This window comes from Electrophorus electricus, chromosome 14, assembly GCF_013358815.1.
Source record: "Electrophorus electricus isolate fEleEle1 chromosome 14, fEleEle1.pri, whole genome shotgun sequence".
Taxonomy (NCBI): Eukaryota; Metazoa; Chordata; class Actinopteri; order Gymnotiformes; family Gymnotidae; genus Electrophorus; species Electrophorus electricus.
In genome coordinates, this window is record NC_049548.1 from 6,881,693 (window position 1) to 6,906,324 (window position 24,632).

The 24,632-nt window shown below is 39.0% G+C and overlaps 1 protein-coding gene across 1 annotated transcript in view; it reads left to right on the forward strand.

Moving 5' to 3' along the window:
- The window catches only part of ankfn1 (ankyrin repeat and fibronectin type III domain containing 1), a 59,736-nt gene continuing 35,104 nt past the window's right edge, over nucleotides 1-24,632 (forward strand). The window contains exons 1-6 of the mRNA XM_027013329.2: nucleotides 1-24; nucleotides 829-953; nucleotides 1,347-1,493; nucleotides 4,492-4,727; nucleotides 10,729-10,973; nucleotides 19,103-19,140. Coding sequence (XP_026869130.2) covers nucleotides 841-953; nucleotides 1,347-1,493; nucleotides 4,492-4,727; nucleotides 10,729-10,973; nucleotides 19,103-19,140 — 779 coding nt within the window. The 5' untranslated portion in view covers nucleotides 1-24; nucleotides 829-840. The remainder of the gene's footprint in view (nucleotides 25-828; nucleotides 954-1,346; nucleotides 1,494-4,491; nucleotides 4,728-10,728; nucleotides 10,974-19,102; nucleotides 19,141-24,632) is intronic.

The window sequence follows — 24,632 nt, forward strand, 5'->3', positions numbered from 1 at the left end:
GATGCCGAACAGGGATCATACTTGGTGAGTTCTGTAAAATCAAAAGCTGTCTTTTAACTTTAACTTAGACCCGCTACCTTTGGAGCTGTTCTTTTCTGCGCTTCCTTAGAATGATGATCTTAGCCTAAGGCTCGTTCAGTCTGGGAACACTGAGAAAAAAAGGCAGACGTTTTTGTTCCGCCACTTAGCAGAATTTCTTCAAACCAGAACCAAGGAACAAAGTGTTGTTTAGCTTAACAAGCTATACATGTTTCTGACGGAGTTTTTTAAAGAATTTTTAAATACCCGCTAAATAGATTCGACAAGATACTAAAGTTTCATGTAGTAGTCGTGGTCTTTAAAATATTGGGCGCTTGCCCGCGGGAAGCACGAAGCTAATGTGGAAGGAAGAGCGGTAATTAAATATGGATGAATGAGGAAAGTGGTATCTTGAAAGAAACAGACAAAGAGAACCGTCTAGGGAACGCTTCTTTGATTTCCTGCTCACTTCGAAAGTTTTTGAGGTGTTTAAGTCCGTGGTGTGTTGCATATATTCTTTAGCAAACCGGGTTACAGTTGCAGGGTGTGGTGAAAACACTCGATTATGGTTTTGTTCCTCTATTAATGGACAGATAGATTACCTAAACGCCTAAACACTGGCCACATGGGGAATAGCCTGCATTTCATTTTAAACACTTACTTTATAGGTTATAACAAAACGTTTGTGTCTAAGCTGATTTACAAAAGCTAGGCTACAGTACATGCCATAAAGCCTCTTGCATGATCAGTAGTTTACAACAAAGTGTTCCATAGTTAAATCAGACATATTGGTCTTTTATGCACCTTCAGAGATGGCTCAGGATGTCATATGACACAGAGAAGACATGCCTCTTGATTCCTCAGGAAACTCGAGCATCATGTGTGTTCCACACAGCTGATGAGAAAGATGAAATCCCAGACATGGGAGAGGACAGGTAGGCTTTCCCTTTTGTGTTACACAATAATGTTTATTGTGTCAGTTGTACCGGTTGATGAAAAGGCATGGACTGGTGATGATTTATGGTCATGTTATTTGTAAACCAGCTCAGTCAGTTTTAACAGATTTTTGCAAATGCTTACAGCGTCATAAGGAAATGTTATAACTTGTGTATGCTTGCATAGATACGGAATAGCCCTAAGGCCTAACTAACACGTCAGCATGCATGAGAGTGTCTTTTGACTTAGAGTTTACATTGACTGAATTAACAATGCAACACTATTGTGTCTTAGTAGTACATGCTGAAGCAGTCACTATAACACATGCCATGTCCTCTTCTGCCTGTTGACCAGAGGTGTTATTGTGTCTCACATTACTATGCGCGTTACAGTGTTTTAGAGATGTTGAGCTACTCGAAGTTCATGGACCTGGAGACATGGCTGTGTATGCCATCAACGATGCTACCCAGGAGTGTGGAATCCACTCTCTCTGCCTCACCATTGTCCTGCGATAGTGACTCTGGAGACACAGATAGCAGGTAAGGCATTTTATGGAATGGGAGAATGTTATATACAGTTATATACAGTTTTGCAGTTGTTTTATCTAATTATGTGCAGAATTGTTTGCTGAAAGATGTATCCATTTTTTCCTGAGTTTTCCTTGAATTTAAAGAAAGTCCAAGCAGACTGTAATTTATACAAAAATCTATGAATTCTTTAATGAATGATGTTTTTTTTTTTTTAGCAGAGGTAATGTAAATGTCCACTAGATGTCATTGTGCAGGGGATTTCAGAGCAGTTTCATGGTCAATACACTTTTATTAGATTCTAAATCAGTAACATAAACATGAATTATTTTTCTTACTGCATGGATTCCTCCATTATGATGACTAAGGAAGAAAAGGGAATCTGACATAATGGGCAGTTCTAGTAAGCTGCACATATGTCACTAGTGACAGACTGGGACAGACTGGAAATTATATTTATCTACTGTGATAATAGACAAGAAAAAGAGCATTCTATTTCTGCACAGCACAGACATTTTCACTTTGGTAGCTTCGTAACATTCGCCCTCAATGATATTCTCAGGCATTTTACTGTGAACAGAAGCAAACTTTGTGATATATATATATTTAGTAAAATAAAATAATGTGCACTGTGGGATATTGGTTAAGCATTGCTACCTTCACATATTTTGATTAATATATACTTTGCTTGTAAGTGCCTGTATATGAGCTTAACCTTATGACCCCTCAGTCATGAAGCTTGTTTTCTTATGAACACCATGCTATTGGGTTTCCCAAAAATTACAATTGTGTCTCTCCAAATCCTTTCTTTTTAAAATGCCAAACATGTTCATTTTATTGTCACTAGAAGAGAATGTGCCCTTTTATAAATACAATTTTGATAATTACAGAACTCTAAGTAGCTGGAACTTGAGGAGCCATTGGTAAGATCTTAGTATTTTCACAACACAGTGTAGTAGAGCATAGGAACTCTTGCTGTTTTGTCAGTGCCTGTTATAAAGTATAGTAGGTATTTTTCAGTCATTTAAATGCACAGAAATACTCAGTTATACTGTTGTAATACTGAACATATTTTCGACCTCTGGAATAATGGAAAGAAGTGAAAGGTTTTCCCATTCAAAATTCTAGCTGATTCCAATGAAGTAACCCTGTAAGTGGTATTACATATCTTAATGGAAACAAAAGCATACACTGGAAACATCTTATATCTTGCTTCATCACTTTAAGAGTCAAGTTGCTCCCCATCAGATAAGTGAACCACTTGACTCTTGATTGACTGTTGTGGCTTTTGTGTTCTCCATTGGAACAATTTAGCTGCAGGTGAAATTCAATATTTATGATTAACATTGAACACTAGCAAGGTCTACTGCTACCTTTTACCAGGGGTCTCTTTACCACCCAGTGTGACTGTGAATTGGAGCCCTGGGCAAACACCCTGATTCCACATACAGAAGATGTATGGGGTTTAATCTAAGTTACACGTTGCTATAAATGCCATTTCATTACGAGATAAAGGAGAGAGCAATAGCTACATAGGAGCTATGTTTACAGTGGAGCGTCTCACAGAGTTTTTATTCAGGAGAAGAAAAACAAAGTCCTACAAGAGAGGATCATGGAAAAGCCAAAGTTACACACTTCTAGGAACCAGGTACATTACACAGGGCAGTGCAGTAAATAATATAGAAAGTAAGTGAAAATGATCTTTTAGGCAAAAAATTAATGTATTAGTCAATGAGAACTTTGTTACACCTTAGTAATGTGCAAAATAATTGTTGTGGCTTCCACATAGTTTAGAAAATGTAACAAACTGACAACCCATTGAGTTTATTTCAATTTTTTTGAGTGGAATTTGAGGAGTTACTAAACTATAAAACATTGTATTGTGATGGTTTTAGAGCAGCTTTAATGGTGTGCATGTTTGTGTCAGGTTTCATGGCACAGAGATGGAGTTGATTGCAGGAAAATAGGCTTGGTTTAATTGTACAGGGGTTATCCAAAGACGTAGTCACACAATGAGCAGAGTTCACAATCCAAATAGCAGTAGTCAAAGATACAATAACCAATACAGGAGTAGAAATAACTAAGGCAATGGCTTGGAATCGGATGGCTAAGCAAACGGGACTTCACAATGACTGAATGAAAGATATGGGCTTGCATGGGGGAACACACAAGGGAAAACGAGACACAGGTGTTACTAATAATCAGAGGACTGAGAACAAACAAGAAGTTAATGGTATTGTAGTCCATAGAATGTTGCTTCCTTGTGGAAGACATGACAGTTTGGATGCTTTAGGCGAATTAAACTGTTAGAAAACCTCATTTGTAACATTGCTGTAATAATGTACTTAAACAATTGCAGAGAATTGTGTGGATTGCATCTGAGATAATAGGTTCTGAACTGCTCAGTCTTTTGATTTATGAAACCTGGATTGAATGCCAAGGACCTAAGATCATTCAGGATACTGAGGACCTTGCTATCTCTCTCCTAGTCCTCTTACCATCAGGCAAAAGACTTAGGAGAACTTTGAGTTTTGAACAGTGCTTATTTGTGGTACTTTGGAACTGCTGAATGGTTTCTCACACATCAGCATCTTAAGCAGGATTAATGGTCAGAGTAGTTGATCACTGAAGACACTGACTACTGTATTTTATACTTATTGTAATATGTATTAAAATGAAGTTTTAAGTTGTTATATGGTTTTACTATTTTATGTACTCTTTTATATCTTTTTTTAATTATTGTATGTGTTTCCTGTTTGAGAACATCGAAGCAAATCCCTAACAATGATGTTGTCATAGCAATATATGTTGAAATTCATATACTTATTTCTTATCAAGGCTCAGGCAATCAATGCATTTTATTCTACCAGCCTACACTATTAGTGACATATGCATGACAATATGTTATGCAATATGGTTTTAGCGATCATATAATACAGGTCATAATCACTGTATGAAGTCATAGCAAAATGATCAAAATCACCTAAGGATTCTTTTTTTTTTCTATCAGTAAGCCCCTACAGAGGGACTCCATCTACCTGAACCATGGCCAGCAGACGGAGAACCGCCTACGACCACCTTCCCCCATGCTGTCTGTTTCCATGCCCCCCGAGGCCCCTGTGGCTCTGCGGACCACCTCTACACCGGTTCTCAAGTCCAGCATAGCCGCCTGTCCGGGGGGTGTGAGTTACAAGAAGCGGCGACGCCTGGCTGCCAGCCCTGGAGGTCTGCACTGGAGTGCCTCAGGTATGCAGGTCACAAACCGGGCATATCTTCATACAGCCATATACATCTCCCAACCTGAATTACATTTTTAGATGGATATTAATGTAATACCAGTTGTTATCAGTATTATTTTTACTGTTGTTGTTCATTCATTAAAATAAGAAACAGTTTTGAGTGTTTAATGTAGGGCATGTACGTGGGATGAAGTGTGGGTGTATGCAAAAATGACTCAAGCCATACTAATATATTGACTTTAAGACTGTAATCGCAAGGCAGTCTCTGCACATTATTTGTATAATTCCACAGTGTTACATATGTAAACACAGAGGAATGTGAAATTAATAGTGTGCTTCCATACAAAACACCATACAAAAATGCACATGGTCAAGCCTCATAATTCCATACATGGCAGTAGCAATAAAGGCCTGATGACCTGTACGTTTTTTCCATGAAGACCATAAAACGATGTGCATTTTGGCCTTTTTACTATTGGCCTCCTGTCGCGTCTACCACCATCTTTATTATAGCATGATGGAAACCAGTACCAGAATTCTTGCTGTTGCACTCCCAATCAGTAGAGGTGACCCTGCCATTAGTGCCTTTGTTAGACATGGAAATGACTCCTAATTGTAGGCTGCACTCGTGGCAGCCACCTGCAGGCATTGTTCATTAGTGCTGCAAAAATTGCTGTGTCAAAGCTTATGGATGGCCTAACGAGCAGTTCATTTGTCAAGAAGCTGTCAGCTAAAACAACAACTGCTAGGGGATTTGGAGCAAATAGGCCCCCTCCACTGCTCTCCCACCCCCTTCAGAAGAGAGAGCTATTATCAGTTTCATTATGGGTGGTGCAGAGGAGCAGGAAGCTCCTTTCCATAAACAGGGCTGACAGTGCCTGTGGCAGGCACACGCCTGCTATGGAGGCTTGGGAAGATCTGAATGCATGTATACCACCTGCTTGAAAGCCTGTGCTCAGTGTATGTGATCGTATGCAAATATTGATATGTTTAGCAAAGCAAGGCAGTGCTGCTGTATAACAAAACCTAAAGACTGGGGGCTTTTTTTAATGCAAAAAGGTGCTTTCTGTTATGCATAAGATGCGTTGCTGTAGTGTAATTTTTTATAACACAGGAGACTGTTTGCCGTACTTACTGCCTAAGGCTGTTTTGGCTGAGTTTAATCGAGAGATAGAACGTGGGGTTAATGTTGGCTATCTGGAAGGCTTTCGTGCGCTTTACACATACTGAAGTCAGCATCAGTGTCGCAATCAATATTTTATCAAGCAGGCCTGTGGGGATTGTGTGTTTGTTCTGCTACTGTGCTCTATTGTGTAGTGCAGTAGTTGGCAGTTGAGCTGCTACATTCTGCTTATTAACTTTAGGTCTGTGGGTCAGTGGTAAGGCTTTAAGTAATAGTGATTGTGGGGTAACCCCTACATAGAACCATTGTTCTTTTATTGACTCATTTATCCAGCAGTGTGTGTACTTGGCCTTGTGTCTGATTTTTAATTTGAATGATAAATATGTTTGACTTAAAAAAATGTCTTTCTGTTTTCGGCACTGATTTAAACATAGGTGATGGTGAAGAGTAGCAGCTGATCATCAAACCGTTTCGCTGTGTGTGCATTTTAGCTCAGCTGGTTCCTTGTAGCTATGCTCATTCCAGGGATCACAGTATATTTGAAACTGCATCAAACCTCAGTGGTGATTACACATCATGGTGACAGGTTGCTGTAGTAAGGAGTAATTGAAACTGACAAGCTTCAAGGTCTTGAATGTATTGATGTACTTTTAAGTTTAGTTCAAAGCATGACAAAGGAGATTAGTTTTATGTTTTGGTAGAAATTTCACTTAATTGATTTTGACAGTGAAATGATGAGCTTTAATTAGAATTTTTTAAAGGGTTTTGCGTCTGATTTAATTTGTATTTTTATGTATATTCTGTATTTATCCTGTAGAGGGCACTGTTGCATTTGTGCTCGCACACAGGAAAGGGTGGATGTGGTGTTAACATTCCTGAAGAGATGGTAGAGGAGTTAGAGACTGAACTATTCAATTTCTTCTCTCCCAAATCTCCTGAGTTCTATTTAATCGTGTCTGCACAGGAAGTGCTACAGGGCATTAGATGGCCGGCTGTTCCTTTCTCTGGCCTACACTGCTCTATAAAAATGTCTATGATCATTCACGCTAGGCGGCTATGATTAATCATGCACCCTCATTCCGGCATAGCCTGGGACTGCAGCTGACTCCTCGCATTTAATCTCCTGTGATTTAGTGCAGTTTGACAGACAATCGATAGCAATTATAGAGGCAGCAGAATAAGAAGGGGCCATTAGTGTGTGTTTTTTTCTTTTTGCTTGTACCAGTGCACCTTGGGTAATGTAAGAAATTAAAGGAAAATTGACAAAACCATCTAATAGTTTAGAGTTGCCAGAATGCATTTTTTGCCTGTCATCTTATGACAGGAAGTGGTGGTGTTCAGTGTTTGGTCTCTCTCAGCATATAAACTGGTCTCTTCACACAGAATAATCAAGCCTATTAGTTAATATCGCTGCCCGCTCTGGGAAATGTGTCAGACAGTCATAAACATTTTTTGAATACTGCCATCCATTTGCACCTGTGCTACTGTTTCCTCTGTGTCTGTGGTGTTCAGACAGAGGAAGTGCTAATAGTTCTTCTGACTCTCCCAGTAGCGTGTGCATGATGAGGTAGCCTGCAGGCTGCCTGCTCCTTGAGTGCACTGTCTGCGTTTTCATATTAGCCCTGCGGTGAGAATGAGAAGCGCATTCTTAATGGTTCACTCAGTGGGAGGATGTTATGGGATGTTATATCACTCCTGGTACATGTGTGCTGTGTGAGCAGGCAGTACCCCTTAAAACACTTTGTTTCATGCCCTCATTGTGATGATGAAGATCACAGGGACAAAGCCTAAGTGATACTATGGAAGTGGGCCCACATCTCATACATATTAGATGTGTTTTGCTGGAACTTCCTTTGATTCATGAATTTAATTTGGCTTGTGGTTAATTCGCTCTTATTTCACTCAAGTGCTTGGTGGCTAGAGGCAGCATAAACATGAGAAAGGTTATGTGGTTGCATGTACTTTTCTGCTCCCATGTACAGATTGTTTTAATTTATGAATTGATATTTTCATAATGGCGTTTAAACAACAAAGGAGCTACTGTCTGAATTCCATCTTGGAAGCATACGAGCTTCTATTGTATTATTGTTTTTTTCTTGACAGATGGCTACCTATTTGCAGTCCAGCAAATTTGTAGTAATTTTTATGTAAAGTGCAGTAGGATACTGAATAATTTTCTCACATTGTGTGAGCTGTTATGTGGTTCAGTCAGTGCTGTATATGATTGACATTTAACCTGAAGAAAATGACATTGAGGTGCAGCTATGAAACTTTAGGATTGGGACCAGTATTTAAGCACAATAATTTACTTATGTATTGGGAGGTTATTAGCTGATTAAGTGTTGGTAAGACTTGGCTGATCTGTATCAGTGCATAATGATTTGCTCTCAGCATTTCACTGGAGCATGGCCTTCAAACACTGCAGCACAGCTGTCTGAGGACAAAAGAGGTCACCAGGTTCAACATTCAACAACTAAAGCACAGCGAGTCACCAGATTGTAAGTCACTAAAATATTTTGCGGGGTTATTGGGACATTTTAGATTTCATGTTGAAGTTAATACACTGATCTTAAACCTCAAAAATATATTTTATTCTTCATTGAGAGTTGTTTAAAAATTGTTGTTGTTGTTGGGTTGTTTTTTTTTTTTTTTTTTGGTAAAATGCTTGTTTATGGAGTTGGAGATGGTGTATGCATTACCTTCCTGTTTTAGAAACTCTGGTGTAATGCTAATGCAGCAATGCATTATTGACCAACATGTGTTAATTCCACTTTATGTTCATACCAGATAAACAAAAGGACAGGATGGCCTGCATGCTGTTTTAGTAGACTATGCCTTGCACCTAGTCCAAAGATACAAAGAATAAGCATAAAATACAGAAAATACACAAAGTAAAAGAAAGTAAGTCAGTAAAGTAACAGAAACCTGGATCTACAGTATTTGGTTGATTAGGATTTAACCAAAATGTTGTATTAAGGATAAATACAGAGGTGCTTGTGGTGACAATCCAGACCAGATGGTGTGACAAGTGTACGCTCATAAAGGAGAAAATAATGAGCCAGCTCACACCCGGGCGCTCTGCAGGAATCTCAGCCCTTAGTGTCCAGCCAAGCAACTTGATCCTGGCACAATGGGACACCCGATATGCATGCACAGCATCCCCTGCTACTGTCACCACCGTAACCATAGCGCCAGAAAGGAGTTCTTCAGAGTGTGTGTGGGTGATACGAGGGGCTTAAAGCATGGCGCTCTCCACAGCACTGACCGGTGGTACAGGGTCACAGTGGAAAAGAAAAGAGTGTTTGCAAAAGCCTACACTTCGTTGGCAATGTAATGGGCAAAAATCCTTGTCCACTTATTGTTCTGTACAGTGCCATTATTTTGGAAGTTTTTTAATAATTCACTATCACTTATCTTTAATCATGTCTGATAAAAAGCCAACTGGTGTTACTATCAAAACATTACAACCCTGATGTGTTGATAGTAACACCACATTTAAGTTTCATTGTCTTATGGATTGATTTAACTACTTTGGACAGTATGTCTTGCTATGCTACCCTCAGTACATTAGATCAGTACATTGTCTTACTCTTAGTGCTATCTTAGGGGTCAGTTTGGTTACTATAACAGCTTGTTTCAGGAACGTAACAGATGCCAGGTCCTCATGAAGTTTTAATTGCAAAATTGATTATGTTGCTGCTACCACTGACTTAGTGACTCAGTAGTTAGTAACAGGGATAAACCTGATCTACTGTAGCTGACAGCTGGCCTGACCGAATGCATGGCAATGAGACACTGCCTCACCTGAAGGTGTACAGTGCGCGTGTGTGTGTGCGTGTGTGTGTGTGTGTGCGTGTGCGTGTGCGTGTGTGTGTGTGTGTGTGTGTGTGAGTGAGAGAAAGAGAGAGAGAGAGAGAGTGAGTGAGTAAGGGCTGCACAATCTGGACAAAAATACTATTTTAAGATTATTATTGTTGTATATTGAAACTGTAGTATACTTTATTACTGTGTGAAGACATTGCTAATGTGACATGGTTATATAACAGCAACTGTAGGTATCTCTGTATTTAGTGCTTACCAGGTCCCACCAGGTCTAGCTGAGTCTCCCTCATTATGTGATAGCTACTGTGCTGGGAAAATTAGGGCTAATGTTCCCTTGCTCTGAGCTGCCACTCATTCAGGGCTATCTGACCTGCATACATTAGCATTAGTGTTGCATGGAGTGGTGGAGGGAGAGGGGAACAAGGCCTTCCTACTCCAAAAGCAGGACCAGTTATATTTGCTTGGACTCCAGCCACAGACAGATGTGGCTTTGTTGGGGTTTGTACTCATGATCTTGTGCTGGGTTTTATTCTGAATAACATTAATGCCAAGATCAATAAAAACACCCACATAACACTCATCTGGAATGTATGACCTTGGTTAAAATGCTCCATGAACATAATAAAAAATGTAGTGATGTCTTAAATTCTTATTGCAAAGGTCCGCATTGCAATAGCAGTTAACAAACATAATGTATAGCTCTAATACATGTGTGCTATAATATGTATGTGTATTAGTACAATTCCCAGTAGAGTAGAATTGTCAAGCACAACTTTCTTAAGGCAGTAGTGGGAGGCAGTTTAAATTGGAATCATTAGCAGGAGGCTTAGGAATGAAAAGGACAGATGGCAAATGAGTTAATGGTCACTTTTAAGGTTGAGTAATACTCACCTCTTTCTTAAATCAATCATAGGCTTATTCATTTAGAGACTAAGGAAGGAACAATGGTTGTGTGTCTGTGAGGAGATGTTTCCTGTCCTCAGTCTAGCTGTTCCATGGTATATCCTCCTCCCTCCTCTCTTGGTGTCAGTTGTCACCTGAGGTGTCTGTTTTCCTCTCTCAGGGTCAGTGCTGCGTGACTATGACAGAGGAGAGACAGCCTGTGCGAGGCAGGTGAAGCGCAGCCTTAAGCCCGCTGCCCAAGTGAGATCGACCACCACTGCCCATGCCGATCTCTGGGGGGATCGAGTAGCCCTGAGGAAGACTGTGTCAGTGGACGACAGACTTCTGCAGCCGTCACCCAGAGAGCTGCACCGCAGACTGCTTAGCCGGCTGGAGAGAGGAAAGAAGAAACTCAGAAACATCCATGTGAGTAGCAATGACTGCAGTCAGCACATCAGCGGGGCAGAGAGGCAGAGATGCTTGTGTGTGCATTTGTGTGCACTTGTGTATGCTTTTGTGTGAATGTCTGTGCATTTGTGTGAACGTGTGCTTGTGTATATGGTAGTAAGAGAGAGAAAGTGGGCGGGGTGAGATTGTCACTTCATTATGAGAAAAATGGGAATGTATGTGCACTGTTTCCTAGGTGTCAAAGACCAAAAGGAAATCTGAACTCACGTAAGCTATAATGCTTGCTGTTACTCAGGTCAGTCAGCCCAGCGTTGAGAAGATATTTCAAGTCAATAAAATGGCTCCGGCTGAGAATGGCTAGAGGGCAGATCTTGTAGGAACAGAAACCTTTGTGTCAGAACAGCTCTAAACTCATTTCCCTTTGTAAGTGGATATTAATTTCTTTACCTGGGGTGTTTCTGACACTGTTTGAATGCTGTTGTCCCATTGTTCCACTATAGAAATGTTGTGTAATAATATTGGCAGGAGAAAAAAGTTATTTTGAAATGTAACACGTATTGTAGTTTGATCATGTTCTCTAGACTGAATCCTGCAGTAGTGAGGCAGTGCTGTAAAGGGCTTCTGCCTGAGGACTTCAAAATGGCCTTCATGTTTGGGACATTCAGAGAAGAGGAGTCCTACCTGAGTACATTTGCCTTCTTTTGAGAAGTATCTCCATTAAATTCTGAGCAAAGAGAAGAGATGCTGATAGATTTTTATAGGTTTTATAAATAGCTTTTCCCAGTCACTGTAACCTAAGGCATCACTAGCAGGCTTGTGGTTCTTACTGTACATGTCAGACTCGGATGACATTATTTAGGGTTTTTTATAAGATGATATTATATAAGGTAATATTATTTTGGATCTTTTCAAGGTTGTCAGTTTGTAACATTCCACTGCCTGTTGAAATTTGCAAATTATATCATAATTTCAAACAGTTCAGCAATTCACAATACAACCCCTTTGTCCTACTGTATGTCTTTATCTTCATATCTCCCTTCATTACGTGCCCTGAAGTTTGTGCATGTAGGACGAGATGTGTAAAAATGCTCGAAAATGAGCTGCTTCATGATGTACTTTTACACCCATAAAATACTGGGCTGAAGGTTGTTTTTGTTTTCTTGCTCTTTTTAATTAAGCAAAGTGACCAAAAGACTGATGGTTTTTGCTAATTTTCGTGATGGTATTTAATAACTCAGACATCTGTGATATAATGTCTGAATGAAGGAAAAGGGATTTGGCTATTACCAATTATCCAACCAGACTTATTTTGAAATATTCAGCAAATACATAAATATTCATTTTGTTGCCAAGTGCTCTATATACATTAGTGAACTTTAGATATATACCTTTCACTTTTTTGTGTTTTGCTTTAACATTGTCATAACAAAGGGAGAAGCATATCATATGGTTCCTGTGTGAATTCCATAACCCAAGTTTCACCCTCCAATATGTAAACAAATAAATACATAAATTGATAAGTCCAACTTATACAGTTAATAAGAAAACAAAATGACTAGATTAGTGAAATAAATAACAATTAATAAACAATCAAACAATATACAGTGTGTCATGTATGGCATTGTTGGAGTGAGTAGTGGAAAGACCTAGTACATGGCACTTTCTACTGCACGGGCCATGCGCTTGATCAGGGTTCAGTGTCCTTAGGGAAAAAGTAATTCCGGCATAGCTGTAAATGAGGTAAAACAGGGCTGCCAAGTTCTTTTGAATTTTAGGGAAGATCCTTTTTTGAATTAGCTCTGGGGTAATATCTATCAAAAGATGTCTCTTACCCATGTGAAATAAGTCAGTGGGTGCAGGAGGTTTCCACCTTTTCACTTTCTAGGAATGTTGTCTCTCAAAATGGGACATTTGCTTTCAGCACATGTCTCAAGAGAGCAGGAAGTCCCTTGAGACAGTTCAATAAAATCATAACACTCAAGGCTGACTGGTTTGAGATGCATAGATTCGGGGAGGTTGTACAGGAATTTACAGACCAGCTGGAGATGATTTCCTAGTCTGGAAAATTATTTTATTGTAAGTCAATTCTTGATTTTTTCCTATTGCTTATTAACAGCGGAACAGAAAATTGTTGAGCAGCCAAAAATATACTATTCTTGGTAATTTTGGATTTGGCTGTCGTGAGTTTTGGTCATCCATTGCACTTGTTGTTTTTCCTTCACTTTCCTTCTTTACATCATGAGGTGTGCCATAGTGAAGTGGTTCTTCAGGTTCCTGGCCTCCTGCCAAACCTCAGCATTTCTGAGAATTGATCTAGATGAACAAAGGAAAGCTAGCTAGATCTTGTGTGTCCAATACCTCCGTTTTGTTATTCTTTTAATGCAATTCTGGATGAGTTGGCAGCCTTTATACCTGCAAGGCAAGAGACAACACACTGATACAGGTATTCCAGCATTTTTTCACCTCCACACCTCAGGCAGGAGTGAATATAAAATGGCAGGGGAGCGCTCTTTTGTTATGCTGAACACCATGGTGAACAATAAAGGCAATGAAATCCCCGAAACTGTCATTTTGGCAAGGCTTTCATGGCGTGTGAATATCGGTTCATTTATTATTTATTTTGAGACTTTCGGAGCCATCGTAATATTACAGCCATGTCCATCTCCCACCTGCTGTGGACTAGCGAGGGCTTATGACCCCAGTGTTTAGGAGGAAAAATAAAAGCCATTCTGTCCTCAGAATTCAATTTCACAGTGATGATCCACCTCACACAGCGCAGGACTCTTCTAGAGTATGAGGTTAGTGGGCCGTATTCAACTTTTTTACTTTAAAGCGAGGATACACGTTGGGGACTATTTATTTATTTATTTATTTATTATTTTTTTTTTTTCCTGCGTCCAGGCCATGTTCATGGGGTGCTTTTGATACCTTCACATCAGTGTCATGTCTCATTTGAAGAAAAGTGAACTCATAAAATAAATGACACTATATAAACAGAGAGGTGATGCTGGGTGCATTAGTGCGATGTAGCAGTGATTTACCTTGATGCCATGGTGCTTGCTTCATGCTGGTTTAAAGCTTAAGGCTTTTAGAGGTTCTCTAGGAAAAGACTGGGCTGTTGTAAGTTGGTGAGCGTGAAAACCAGTCTTTCCAGTCTAGTTCAGAGAAACGTCCACCTATGCTTTGGGCATTACAAGCATATTTGTTTGAAAATAGAACTTTAGAAAGTGCAGCTTTATTTACTTGGAAAGTGAATGTTTAAAGAGAGTTTTTTTAATTAGTCATCAGTATGAGAGATACCACTGTGCCATCCAAGCAAGGGTAAGTGGGATTTTTCATACGTGAAATATAACATGAGACCTTTTGTCAGCGACTAAAAAAATGCTCGCAAAAAGAAACCTTGTTGAAACCTTGACAGGGAAATTCATATAACAGTATCTCAAGACCTATCATCACTCCATTTTTTTTAAGTGGAGATGAGATTACTGAATGATGTAGAAAATACAATCTGCTGGGAAACTTTACTCTCTCTGAGGTGCAATTATCATTTCACCTGAATCTACTCCACTTCTTCTTTTTTAAAAAAATTATTTATTTATTTTTTTCTTCCCCCCCTCACTCTTATTCTTACAACTTTGTCATTTGTTAGGGAAAGTGTGCTATATGTTAGCTCGCTAGCAGGCGCTACTCCCTGTCTGCTACCCCCCAACCGCTGCCCCTGTTCCCCCTGCCAACACAAGCTCTGTATGTCTGCCAGAGCTTTTCAACTTCATCTTCCCCCCCCCCCCCCCTCTTCACTCTCCACCCCCTTGCACTGGAAGGACCTGTTAAATGTCTATCTAACCAAGTAGACAGACTCTCTACAGAGCCTGGCCCACTATGACAGTTGCTGCCATGTGAAAACCTGCTTGCTGTCGAACTATGAGGAATGGTTTAAATTTTTTTCTTCACTTGGAGAACTTGGGATAGTTTAATTTGTGAGGCTTCATGCACCATGCATAAAGCTTTACTTTCTGAAGACACCATAAGGGGGCAAGCTTGCCCTCTTGCTGCTCACTAGCTGGACCTGTTGCTTGACCCGAGGTGATGAGAGGAGAGAAGAGTTGCAGAGCCACGTTGCATCGATGTGTCTTAACAGTCAGAGTAATGAGAATGAGACAATGACTGTTTTTCCTTTCAGACACAATTATCTTGTCCAGGGGGTGGGGGTGAGGGTGGGGGTGTTCACTTTGAAGCCTCTGCCAGAAAGCTCTTATTGAGCTTTTAATTAGAAAGCTAAAAGCTATAAGCTTGAAACCACCTTAGGTATTTCTTAAGGCAGAGATAAGGCACAGTATTTAGCCTGCACATTTTTTTCCCATCTTGTGTACACCATTCATTTTTAAACATTGCCCTTTATAGCAGACGTATAGACAGTGTTTGAGCATCTCATCCCACACAGCCTGCTTATGCATAGTGCTCTTTATTGGCTTTCCCAGTGGGAGTTTAAATTTATTCCCCCAGTACTATTCTCTTTCAGAAAATGATTTCACACCTTCTGAAAATTTAGAAGATGTGATCTTGATGTTAGCAGTTTGTGGTGTTCATCCATGAACTCATCCATGTCACAAGCTACACAGCAATGACACTTTAGAAAAAAAAAGGAGCTCCACTGTTTCTCCAACAAAGCACGGGTGCCCTTGATATGACAGCAGCCTCGTGGAGAATGAAGCAACGCAATTTGCTAATGTGTCGCAAAGGGCCTCCACTGGTATGAAAGCAGGTTGCCACCTAGACTTATGAAATGGCTGTGCAGGCCATGAATTTCAGCAGTCACTTAATATTGCAGGCACAAGGGCTGGGTCCTGGCGGCCTGGGCTGCCAGAAGCATCACCACGGCCCCCCTCTTCACCCCAGGTCCAGCAGCGTGAGCTCAGCTATGAATGCTAGCATTGCTCTCCTAATTAGGCCTGGGAGAGGTTTAACAACCATGCTACAGTTTAGCCGGCTGACAAATAGAAAAATAAAAGCCTTGTTCAAATTAGCACAGTGAAGTGAGAAGTTCTCGAAGCCCCGGACTGTCTCGGCTGTCGGCCTGAAACTGGCCTGGCCTAATCTGCAGGAAGAGGTTATTTCAGTTCAGTTTAGTTCAGGCTGCCCTTTGATTTCTGGCACGAGCTAACTTCAGTTTCAGCGTATGATCAATTAAGCTCTTAAAAGCAGGGTTAAGAGGCACTAGTCTCTTCATGTAGTCCTGAGGACTGATTAGATTAGGCAGGCAATTGTAGATTCTCTGGAACAAATCCATTAGCATTCATTTTTCTGTTTCTAAATCCCACCCATTCATGGTGCGTATATATCCAAACCAGAGACTGCATTAATGACTCCAGTTGTTCAGAGGTCAATGTCCTCCACTGTCCTCAAGGGCCACAGTTTTTTTTATGCTAAGTAATTCTTTGTCCTCTAATTTATGCAATTAGTCATCTATTGAAGTCCAATTACTTTGTTCTTCCAGAGCATTGTGGGAAATATTTTAAATGGACAGCAAATATGACACCATCTGGATCACCAAAATAGTTTAGTTTGACTGTATTGTGCCACTGACTGAGATCAGAATTGACACTCATAAATGAGCTAGCCATCTTGTTAGAGGACTTTCAGCACAGCCTGAAAGCAATCCTACTATGAGATACTAAGCATTGGGTTAGACAGGCTCAGTAAGTGTAGCTTTGGAATCCTCTTGGCTACACTGTGAGTGGGAGAAATGCTGAGAATTTTATGTGACATGTTTATTAGTGGAAAAGGTAAGAACCACATATCATTGCTTCTTCACTGTGCTTTCCTGAGTTGAGTGTCCTAAAGAACAGATATTTTAGGACTGGTAAATGTTTTCAGTTTCTCCCAGGCTGTGTTTGACGCTCCAGGGTGAGAGTGTTGTCTGTTATTGTTTATCATCAGGCCACAGCTTGCACAGCTGTGACTACGCCTGATATACTGCTGTTGGATGAGTGTTAAAATACTTGTTGATTTAGGAAGCCTAGATCTGAGTAGATCACTAACAAACTTATTAATTTATTTATATATTCCTTTCTTCATTCATCCATTCATTTATACTTGGTTTATACTTGGTAACTAATTGAAGAATGATTTAACATTATTGAGGTATGAGATAAATGCATTGATCTTTCCAAGATTTCTTCTATGACTGCATGCAAGCAGCTTCTTATCAACCGCACAGGAGTGCTATCATCTGTAGACAGTTTTTGCTGTAAACCCAGTATAGGCATAGCTGCTCAACACTGCTCCTTTAGATGTTCAGTCATATTAATGACAGAAGGAGTATACTTCCTGACTAGGGGAGCTCTCCCTGTCTAAAGCAATTGCAGACTTTTTGATAGTGTACCTGTGGGCACAGACAACTGTCTCCCTACGAGTGCTGTGTTAGGCAAAGTGGACCTCTGACATTAAAGAACAGGGGCAGACGAGGGTAAGGGTAACTCTGTGCTATGTTCCAGACCCAGCTGCCTGTGTGTGACATTTAACCAAAGTCAACAAGCTGCTGACAGCACTTCTATCCATTAGACGTTTCAAAGCCACATAAAGTGCTACTCCGGTGCTCAACAGTCATTTTTGTGGTCAGATTTATGCTACACAGTTGAAACTTGCATTTTCATTCTGTTCTTCTTTGGATTTCTAGTTTTTATATTAACTTACATCATTTATATGAGTCCTAAATGAGTTTATTTATAAGGTACTTGACAGGAATTAGCATACTGCATGGTATTACAAATAAATATTACAATGAAATTGGCATACTCTGTAGGTTACTACAAAATAGTGCAAAATATCACCCCTTTCAACATGAGCATGACTATCTGTCTCATGGTGTTCATTTGCTTCCACGTAATTACTCTCCTAATGTTGCTCCACTTTCATCTCCAGCTGATCTCATCGAGTTCCTTAGTGAGAATAGAAAAGCAGAATTCAAAGGGAGCCAAACCTCTCTGGTAAGACGTTCACTCTCGTGGTAGGGTGTGACGTCTTCAGAGGAAATTAATTATGGCATGTTTTGAGCAGCACTGTGCATAATGGCAGCATCTGAGAGAGGGATTCACATAATCTGAGAAATATTTGCATCATCTGAGAGAGATCCTGTTCCTGTTTGGCAAGATAAAATGTGGGATTTCAGCAGACCGGGGTACCATTTTACTAGGTTCAAGTTTGTTTGTGTGTGTGTCTGTCCAAGTTATCAGTAAGTGAATCCTTTATGCTTGTTTCTGTTTTTGAATGTGTGCTGATATTTTTAACTGCTATTGTGTGTCATCTGAGTGAATCTGGAAATAGTTGATCTGTTTCTTTCATGTGCTGTGTTGAATGAACTGGTTCAGTATATAATCTTATCACTGTTCACATACCATTGATTTTTTTTGATGCAAAAATCATGCAGTGTTTTTAAATGCACAAATTCACCTGTGGGTATGGATTTTTTACCATTGCTAACAAAGACTCATATCCCTGTGTCCCCACTAAAAGCCACACTCCAGTAACCTGAAGACCTACATGTTTATATTCTCTGTTGAAATGACATATTATTACATAGTTTATGAATATTTGAACGTGCCTGATGTGGCAGACACAATGTACTGGTGTCACTGATGCACTGGGTACAATATGTACTGATGGCTTTACACGTGAAGAAGGAGGAATACTGATCCAGAAGGAAGGTAATTTTCCAAACAGTTCTCTAAGGTTGCTATAACAACAGTGTGCCTGTCATTCCTGAGTGCTCTGAAGGAGAGACAGATTCTTGGAAGGCCTGGTGTAAGTGTCCATTTTATAACGAAGCACTGCTTGAGCACTGCGTTGCTTACTCTGTAATTAGAAAAATAGGGTTAATGTGTGGCAGCCTGTAAGTGGATTGTGGGCTACCTGTTAACCTCTTAGCACAGCTGTGGGACGTCATTATTGTTCTCGCTGGTTTCACTGGTTCGTTTAGCTGTCTATTGAGCAATATTGGCTCCCTCTCATTCAATTATAATATATTCTTTCATCTGTCTTTAACCAATAGAATATTTATGCACTGTATAATATGGGTTCTTTCTTTTTTGGTAGTGTTTTAGGTATGTTACTGCATGTCTTGATCTTATTATTTTCTCTTTACTTTGCAGAGTCTTGGGGCAACTGGGAGATATGAAACCCGTGCAAAGTAAGTGTTCATTTATTCTCCAAATCTTCCTAAAATCCCTGAGGAAGACTGGGAAAATAACCAGATGCAACATTAAAAGACTTTTGTTAAAATCAACTGTTCTATTTTTTCTCTACAAGACCATCTCAAGGGAATGCTTTTGAGGTACAGTATATGACATTTTAGTGTGCAATATCTGCACAGCAAGATTAGCTGGGTTGGGAATCCTGTTTGTCTGTGATATGGCATGGCATATGGCATGCATGAAAATAAAGCTCGAGTACATGATAAATCCTTACTAGCAGGTTTTTAGCAGCGAGAATGTTAACGCTACCTGTCTCAGAATGCCTCTGGGACTCTCTGGTGGCCAGTGTATGGCCTTAGAAAACAAATATGCTTGTCATATGCCTGACAGAGTACCTTTCAGTCCTGACATATTCTTTGCTGCTCTGTCTAGTGTGTCTCAAGTAAAAAGCCAACACAGGACTAGAGTCATAATGGAACCATGGCCACCACCGAGCAGGATGTCTAAGTTGATTAACAGAGCCATTTAGAGAGTGTCCACAGGGAATAGTTCTAATGTTTATCTTATGAATAAGGTTAAACTAACAATTGTCATCCAACCTATGTGCACTGAGGGACTAGTGACCAGAATTTAGTCCACAAGTGGTTCATTCTTTTCTGTCAATGAGCCTCTGTTAGCTATTATCTTGGAATAGCACAGACAGGGAGGTCAATCTTTAGCAGTCAATGGCACAGTCAGTGAGGTGAGGCACAGCCCAGACAGAGAGACTTATTGCCTGGCCATCTCCTTATATTGATCTTCCGGAAAGTAGGACCTTGGTATCCTGTAAAGCACAAGGGAAACTGCTCTAAACAAAAGCATTTCTAAATGAATATTGAGCAAGCAAAAATGTACATGGTATCTGGGGTTTTTTTGTTTGTTTGTTTGTTTGTTTGCTTTTTACACAAGTGTACAGTATATTAAACATTGGCTGTATTGAATTTCAGTCATTAGAAAAGATTATGTAAAGACTGGTATAAACAGAAAAGTCAGGATATCTGCCTACCTAACAGAATAACTGCCTCCCCCTCACGCCGTCATATTGTTTTGCACAGCTTCTTACGCTTTAAGCCATCTAGACTGTTTGGGGTTTAGTTAAGTTTCTTCATGTAAATTTGCAAATCCTCCGCTTTGTCTCAACCACCGAGACCACTTAATTATTTCTGCAAACAAAAACAGACTTTATGTCTAGGCCACAGCTGATGTAACCTACATGAACATAAACTACCAGCTAGTCTTTAATCTGCCCCTGCCACTGAGCCATAACAATGCCTTCGGTTTGAACATCACTGAGACTGGCAGGCTAATCAGCATGATACAGTGTGTCTCTGGTGACTCCCTCTACCAGTTAATGCACGGACAAACAATAGCCCATTCATAAGAAGCAGTCCTGTCTCTCAACTGAGGTTTTTAGGAGAGGTTTCAGTGGCTAAATGCTTGAGAAATCAGGAAACAAATGTGACTTTTCTATAAAGAAAAGAAGAAACAAAAAGAAGCAAAGCAAAGGTCCTGCAATACCTAGCAAAATCAGGTCTCTCTTAAACATCACACTAAAAGCCCTTACAGTAGATCAGAAAATATTACTTTCATCCATGCTATTAAAAATGACTTCTGTGCTAAGTCTTGCTTTTCCAGTACTCAGACAGTATGCTCAGTATAAACTGTTACAGCCAGCATGCTTGGATTTCATATAAATGAGACAATATGCAACTTTAAAAATAAAAATGCTTTGACTTAACCATAGTCTGGTGTTTGTGTCCTGAACAGAGCCCTTGTCCTTGAATCTAATTGAACTTAAAACTGAATTAGATTTTCTGTATAGTTCTAATATGTACTTAACATTTGAAGTTGAAGAAAAATGGCCCCAGAAACCTTGATGAGCCTTTAATTAGACTGACTTGCATGGCATTCTGTATGGTGCGCTCAGATTTGCTTATGCATTCACCACATTGAGCTGTACTTCAAAGCTTCTGATCATTTCTCTCTAGGAGAATACAGACTTTCACAGACATATGTCCCTAACATAACGCGTCTCCTTACCACTAGACATGTAGATCGCATAGACATGTAGATATTCATCATACATACTGTTTTTTATTTTGTTAAGAATGATGTTTTCCTACAGAGAATTTGGTTGCAATATTTGGAGTGAGACACTGAAGTCTGTATTGACGCTAAATTAGTTCACAGAGTTTACTGCAATTTTAGATGCTTAACTCGCTGAAAACGTGGACAAGGCAGTATGATTACACACTGTGAATGTTACTGACTATAGGGTTTCTGTGAATCTTTACATGTTATAGACACAACAGAAGAACACCAGAGATATACTGAATAAAAATGACCAACAACTGAGACACTTCACTGTCAATAAGTTACCATAATAGCATCTCATGTGGCATAGTTTGGAACAAATCCCCGGAAATGTACTGGAAAGTACCTGACATTGCTGAACTGGCCACATTGTTCTATTCTGAGGTTATTATTTGGTGTTTTGATGAAGATTATTTATGATGATGTGGACTGGTTGTATGGTCCTTATGTAGCTGAATCATTGGTAGTTTTTAGCCCTACGTTTCTGCTACATTCACAGCCACATGAGTGTGATGCTGTTTTATTTTTTATTTTTTTTCTTTCTTTATTTATTTTTTAATTTATTTTTTATTTTTTTTTTACAAACACTACTCAGTTGCTGAAAATGCATTAAGCTTTATTACATGACCTCTGTGGGACCTTTCTTCTTTTCTTACATCATGGTTCGAATTATATGGACTAATTATTTAAATTTTTTTTAAGTTAGATTGAAAAAACCCAACTAACACCATGTTGCTTGTCAGATGAACATCTGAGAAATTCTAGACTGATGAAAGGCAAAATCTGAACAGGATTGTTATAAAGGAATTCATTTGATGTATGAAATACTATTGTTAAAGAAAAGATAATACAAAATTAGTCAAGTTTTGTCTTAATGTAAACTTTGTTTTAATGTAAAAAAGAAAAAGAAAAAAGAATTCTCATGAAATCGCATCTATCATACATAAGGCTACTTCTGAACCTTTAGTTGTGGGTCAGTGAATACATAATTGTGTCATGTCCTTTTGAGTCATCTTCAAAGAGCTGGTCTATCTCTGTGTGTGTTTGTTTTGGTGAAAGCCTGTTTTCTGATGCAGTTTTAATGCCACTGCAGAGGCAAGCAGCTTTGAACACTTTACCCCGTGGTGACAGACAGCAGCTCCAGCAGCCTCACAAGCCGAGAGTAGCCTTTAAGAAATATGACACTAGTGTTGTTGCCATGGAGATCAACTCGGTGAAAGCTGCATTTAAGTCTCAGGAAGACATAATCAAGTTCCCCGGCTCCCATTCCTGCGCAGTGCGTGAGCAACAAAAGGTGCGGTGGTGGGGCGAATCATTCAGCTCCAATGCAAAATTTAGAGCTTCAGCTTCAGCTTTTCTTCTCTACCAGATTGTGCTTTCAGTTTTTGATGCTTTATTTGTTTAAATTGATCACATGCTGAGACGATGCGTCAAAGACGTTCAGATTACACTTCAAAGAACCGAATAGATGACTGATGTTTGGGCTCCAAGGAAAAAAAAATCTTACTGTGTAGTATAAACTGTTTTTGTTGTTCTGTCAATGTGGTGTATAGAGATTTTTTTTATTGTCCAGGCTCTCCCATGAAATTGGTTCCGTTTTCATCATTTAATACAATTATTATCCTTTATGTTTGTTTATAACAAGTAATATGCTAACTTTATTAGATCATTATCATTATTTAGCTCCATGATGATTTGTCTTAAACTATGGCCTTACTAAATTCATGGGAAAAAATGGTTAATTTCACCAAGTTTCTCAAAAATAACAGATTTAATGAATATCACTCGACTACATAGCGAGCACTAGCATAGTAACTAGCTAGCTACCTTTAGGAAATCCTCTATGTGATGTTCTCGTTTGATTGGTCTCCATAGCAACAGAAAAAAGCTATGAGCTCTGGTTTTTAACTCTGCCCTGTCCAGTTAAGTCTCATACATGGTAATTTTTTCCATTTTTCCTGCATTTCATGGAAAGTCGGATATCTCCTGGGATTTCACAGTCTGATCTCACAGTCTGATTTCACAGTCTGATCTCACATGATTTTCATGGCCATGAATTTTGTAGGGCCCTAATCATAACATAAATCTCCCAGCTGCAATAGATTATATATATATATATATATATATATATATATATATATATATATATATATATATATATATATATATATATTTTATAATTATATATAACATTTAAAATTAACTTCAAGAAACTTATGAATTAGTATTATTCTTCAGTGTAAGTAGAAAAACTGCTGATTTCCTAATGATCTTTAAAGCCATAATAATAAACATGTACTGGATTTGCTTCTGCCCTGTCTGCTTCTCCCAATGCACCTGTCACAGTCACCAAGAACTCAAGTTCCCATGATCCCCCATCGACTTTATCAGATCAGGCTCCTCAGTTTATTGACTGTTCAATAAACAACTCAATATGCAACCGGTCCTCATTGTCTCTTATTCTGCCATGTATTTAACACCCCTGTTTGTGTCTCTTTGCAAAGTCTTGCCAGGATTTACTCTCATGTTTCCAAGCCTTTTGATCAGCCTGCTTGGTTTTGCCTTCCATCAGCCTGCTTGTCATTGTCCTGCATGGCCTAGTCCTGGTATCTTTCTTTGCCCTGTTTAGCCTCCTGGTTGCTGCCTTTGCCTGTCTCACGTTTCAGTTGTTGGTTTATGGACTTTGTTTTGTCTGCCAGTGTTTCCTATTAAAACCCCTTCCTTCTTTGAATCTGTATTTGACTCCACTCTTGCATATGACTCTGACAGTCACAATTAAAAAAAAAAAAAAAACTAAAGAAAGGTGACGTATCTATAGTTTCATGGTTTCTCTTAAAGAGATGAGGCTTCAAATTGATATTGATATACATTTATAAGCAAGGTAACAGTGGCTTCAATGTCTGAAGCTTACACCTAAGACATATATATATATATATATATATATATATATATTTTTATATATATATATATATATATATATATATATATATATATATATATAAATAATGTGTGTATATATATGTATATATATAAATAATGTGTGTATATATATGTATATATGTGTGTGTATATATATGTATATATGTATATATATGTATATATGTGTATATATATGTGTGTACAGTACCAAAAGTACAGTATCAGAAGTTTGGACACACCTATTATTTGTTTATTTTTACTATTTTCTACATTTAAAAGTAAACATAGTAGGTATCAAACCAAAGAAATAACATATATAAAATTATGCTGTGATAAATTTAGATTTTAGATTCTTGGAAGTAACTGTTCTTTAGTTTGATATCTTTACCTGCTTTTGGTGTTCTCTTAACCAGCTTCATATATATAAAGCCATATA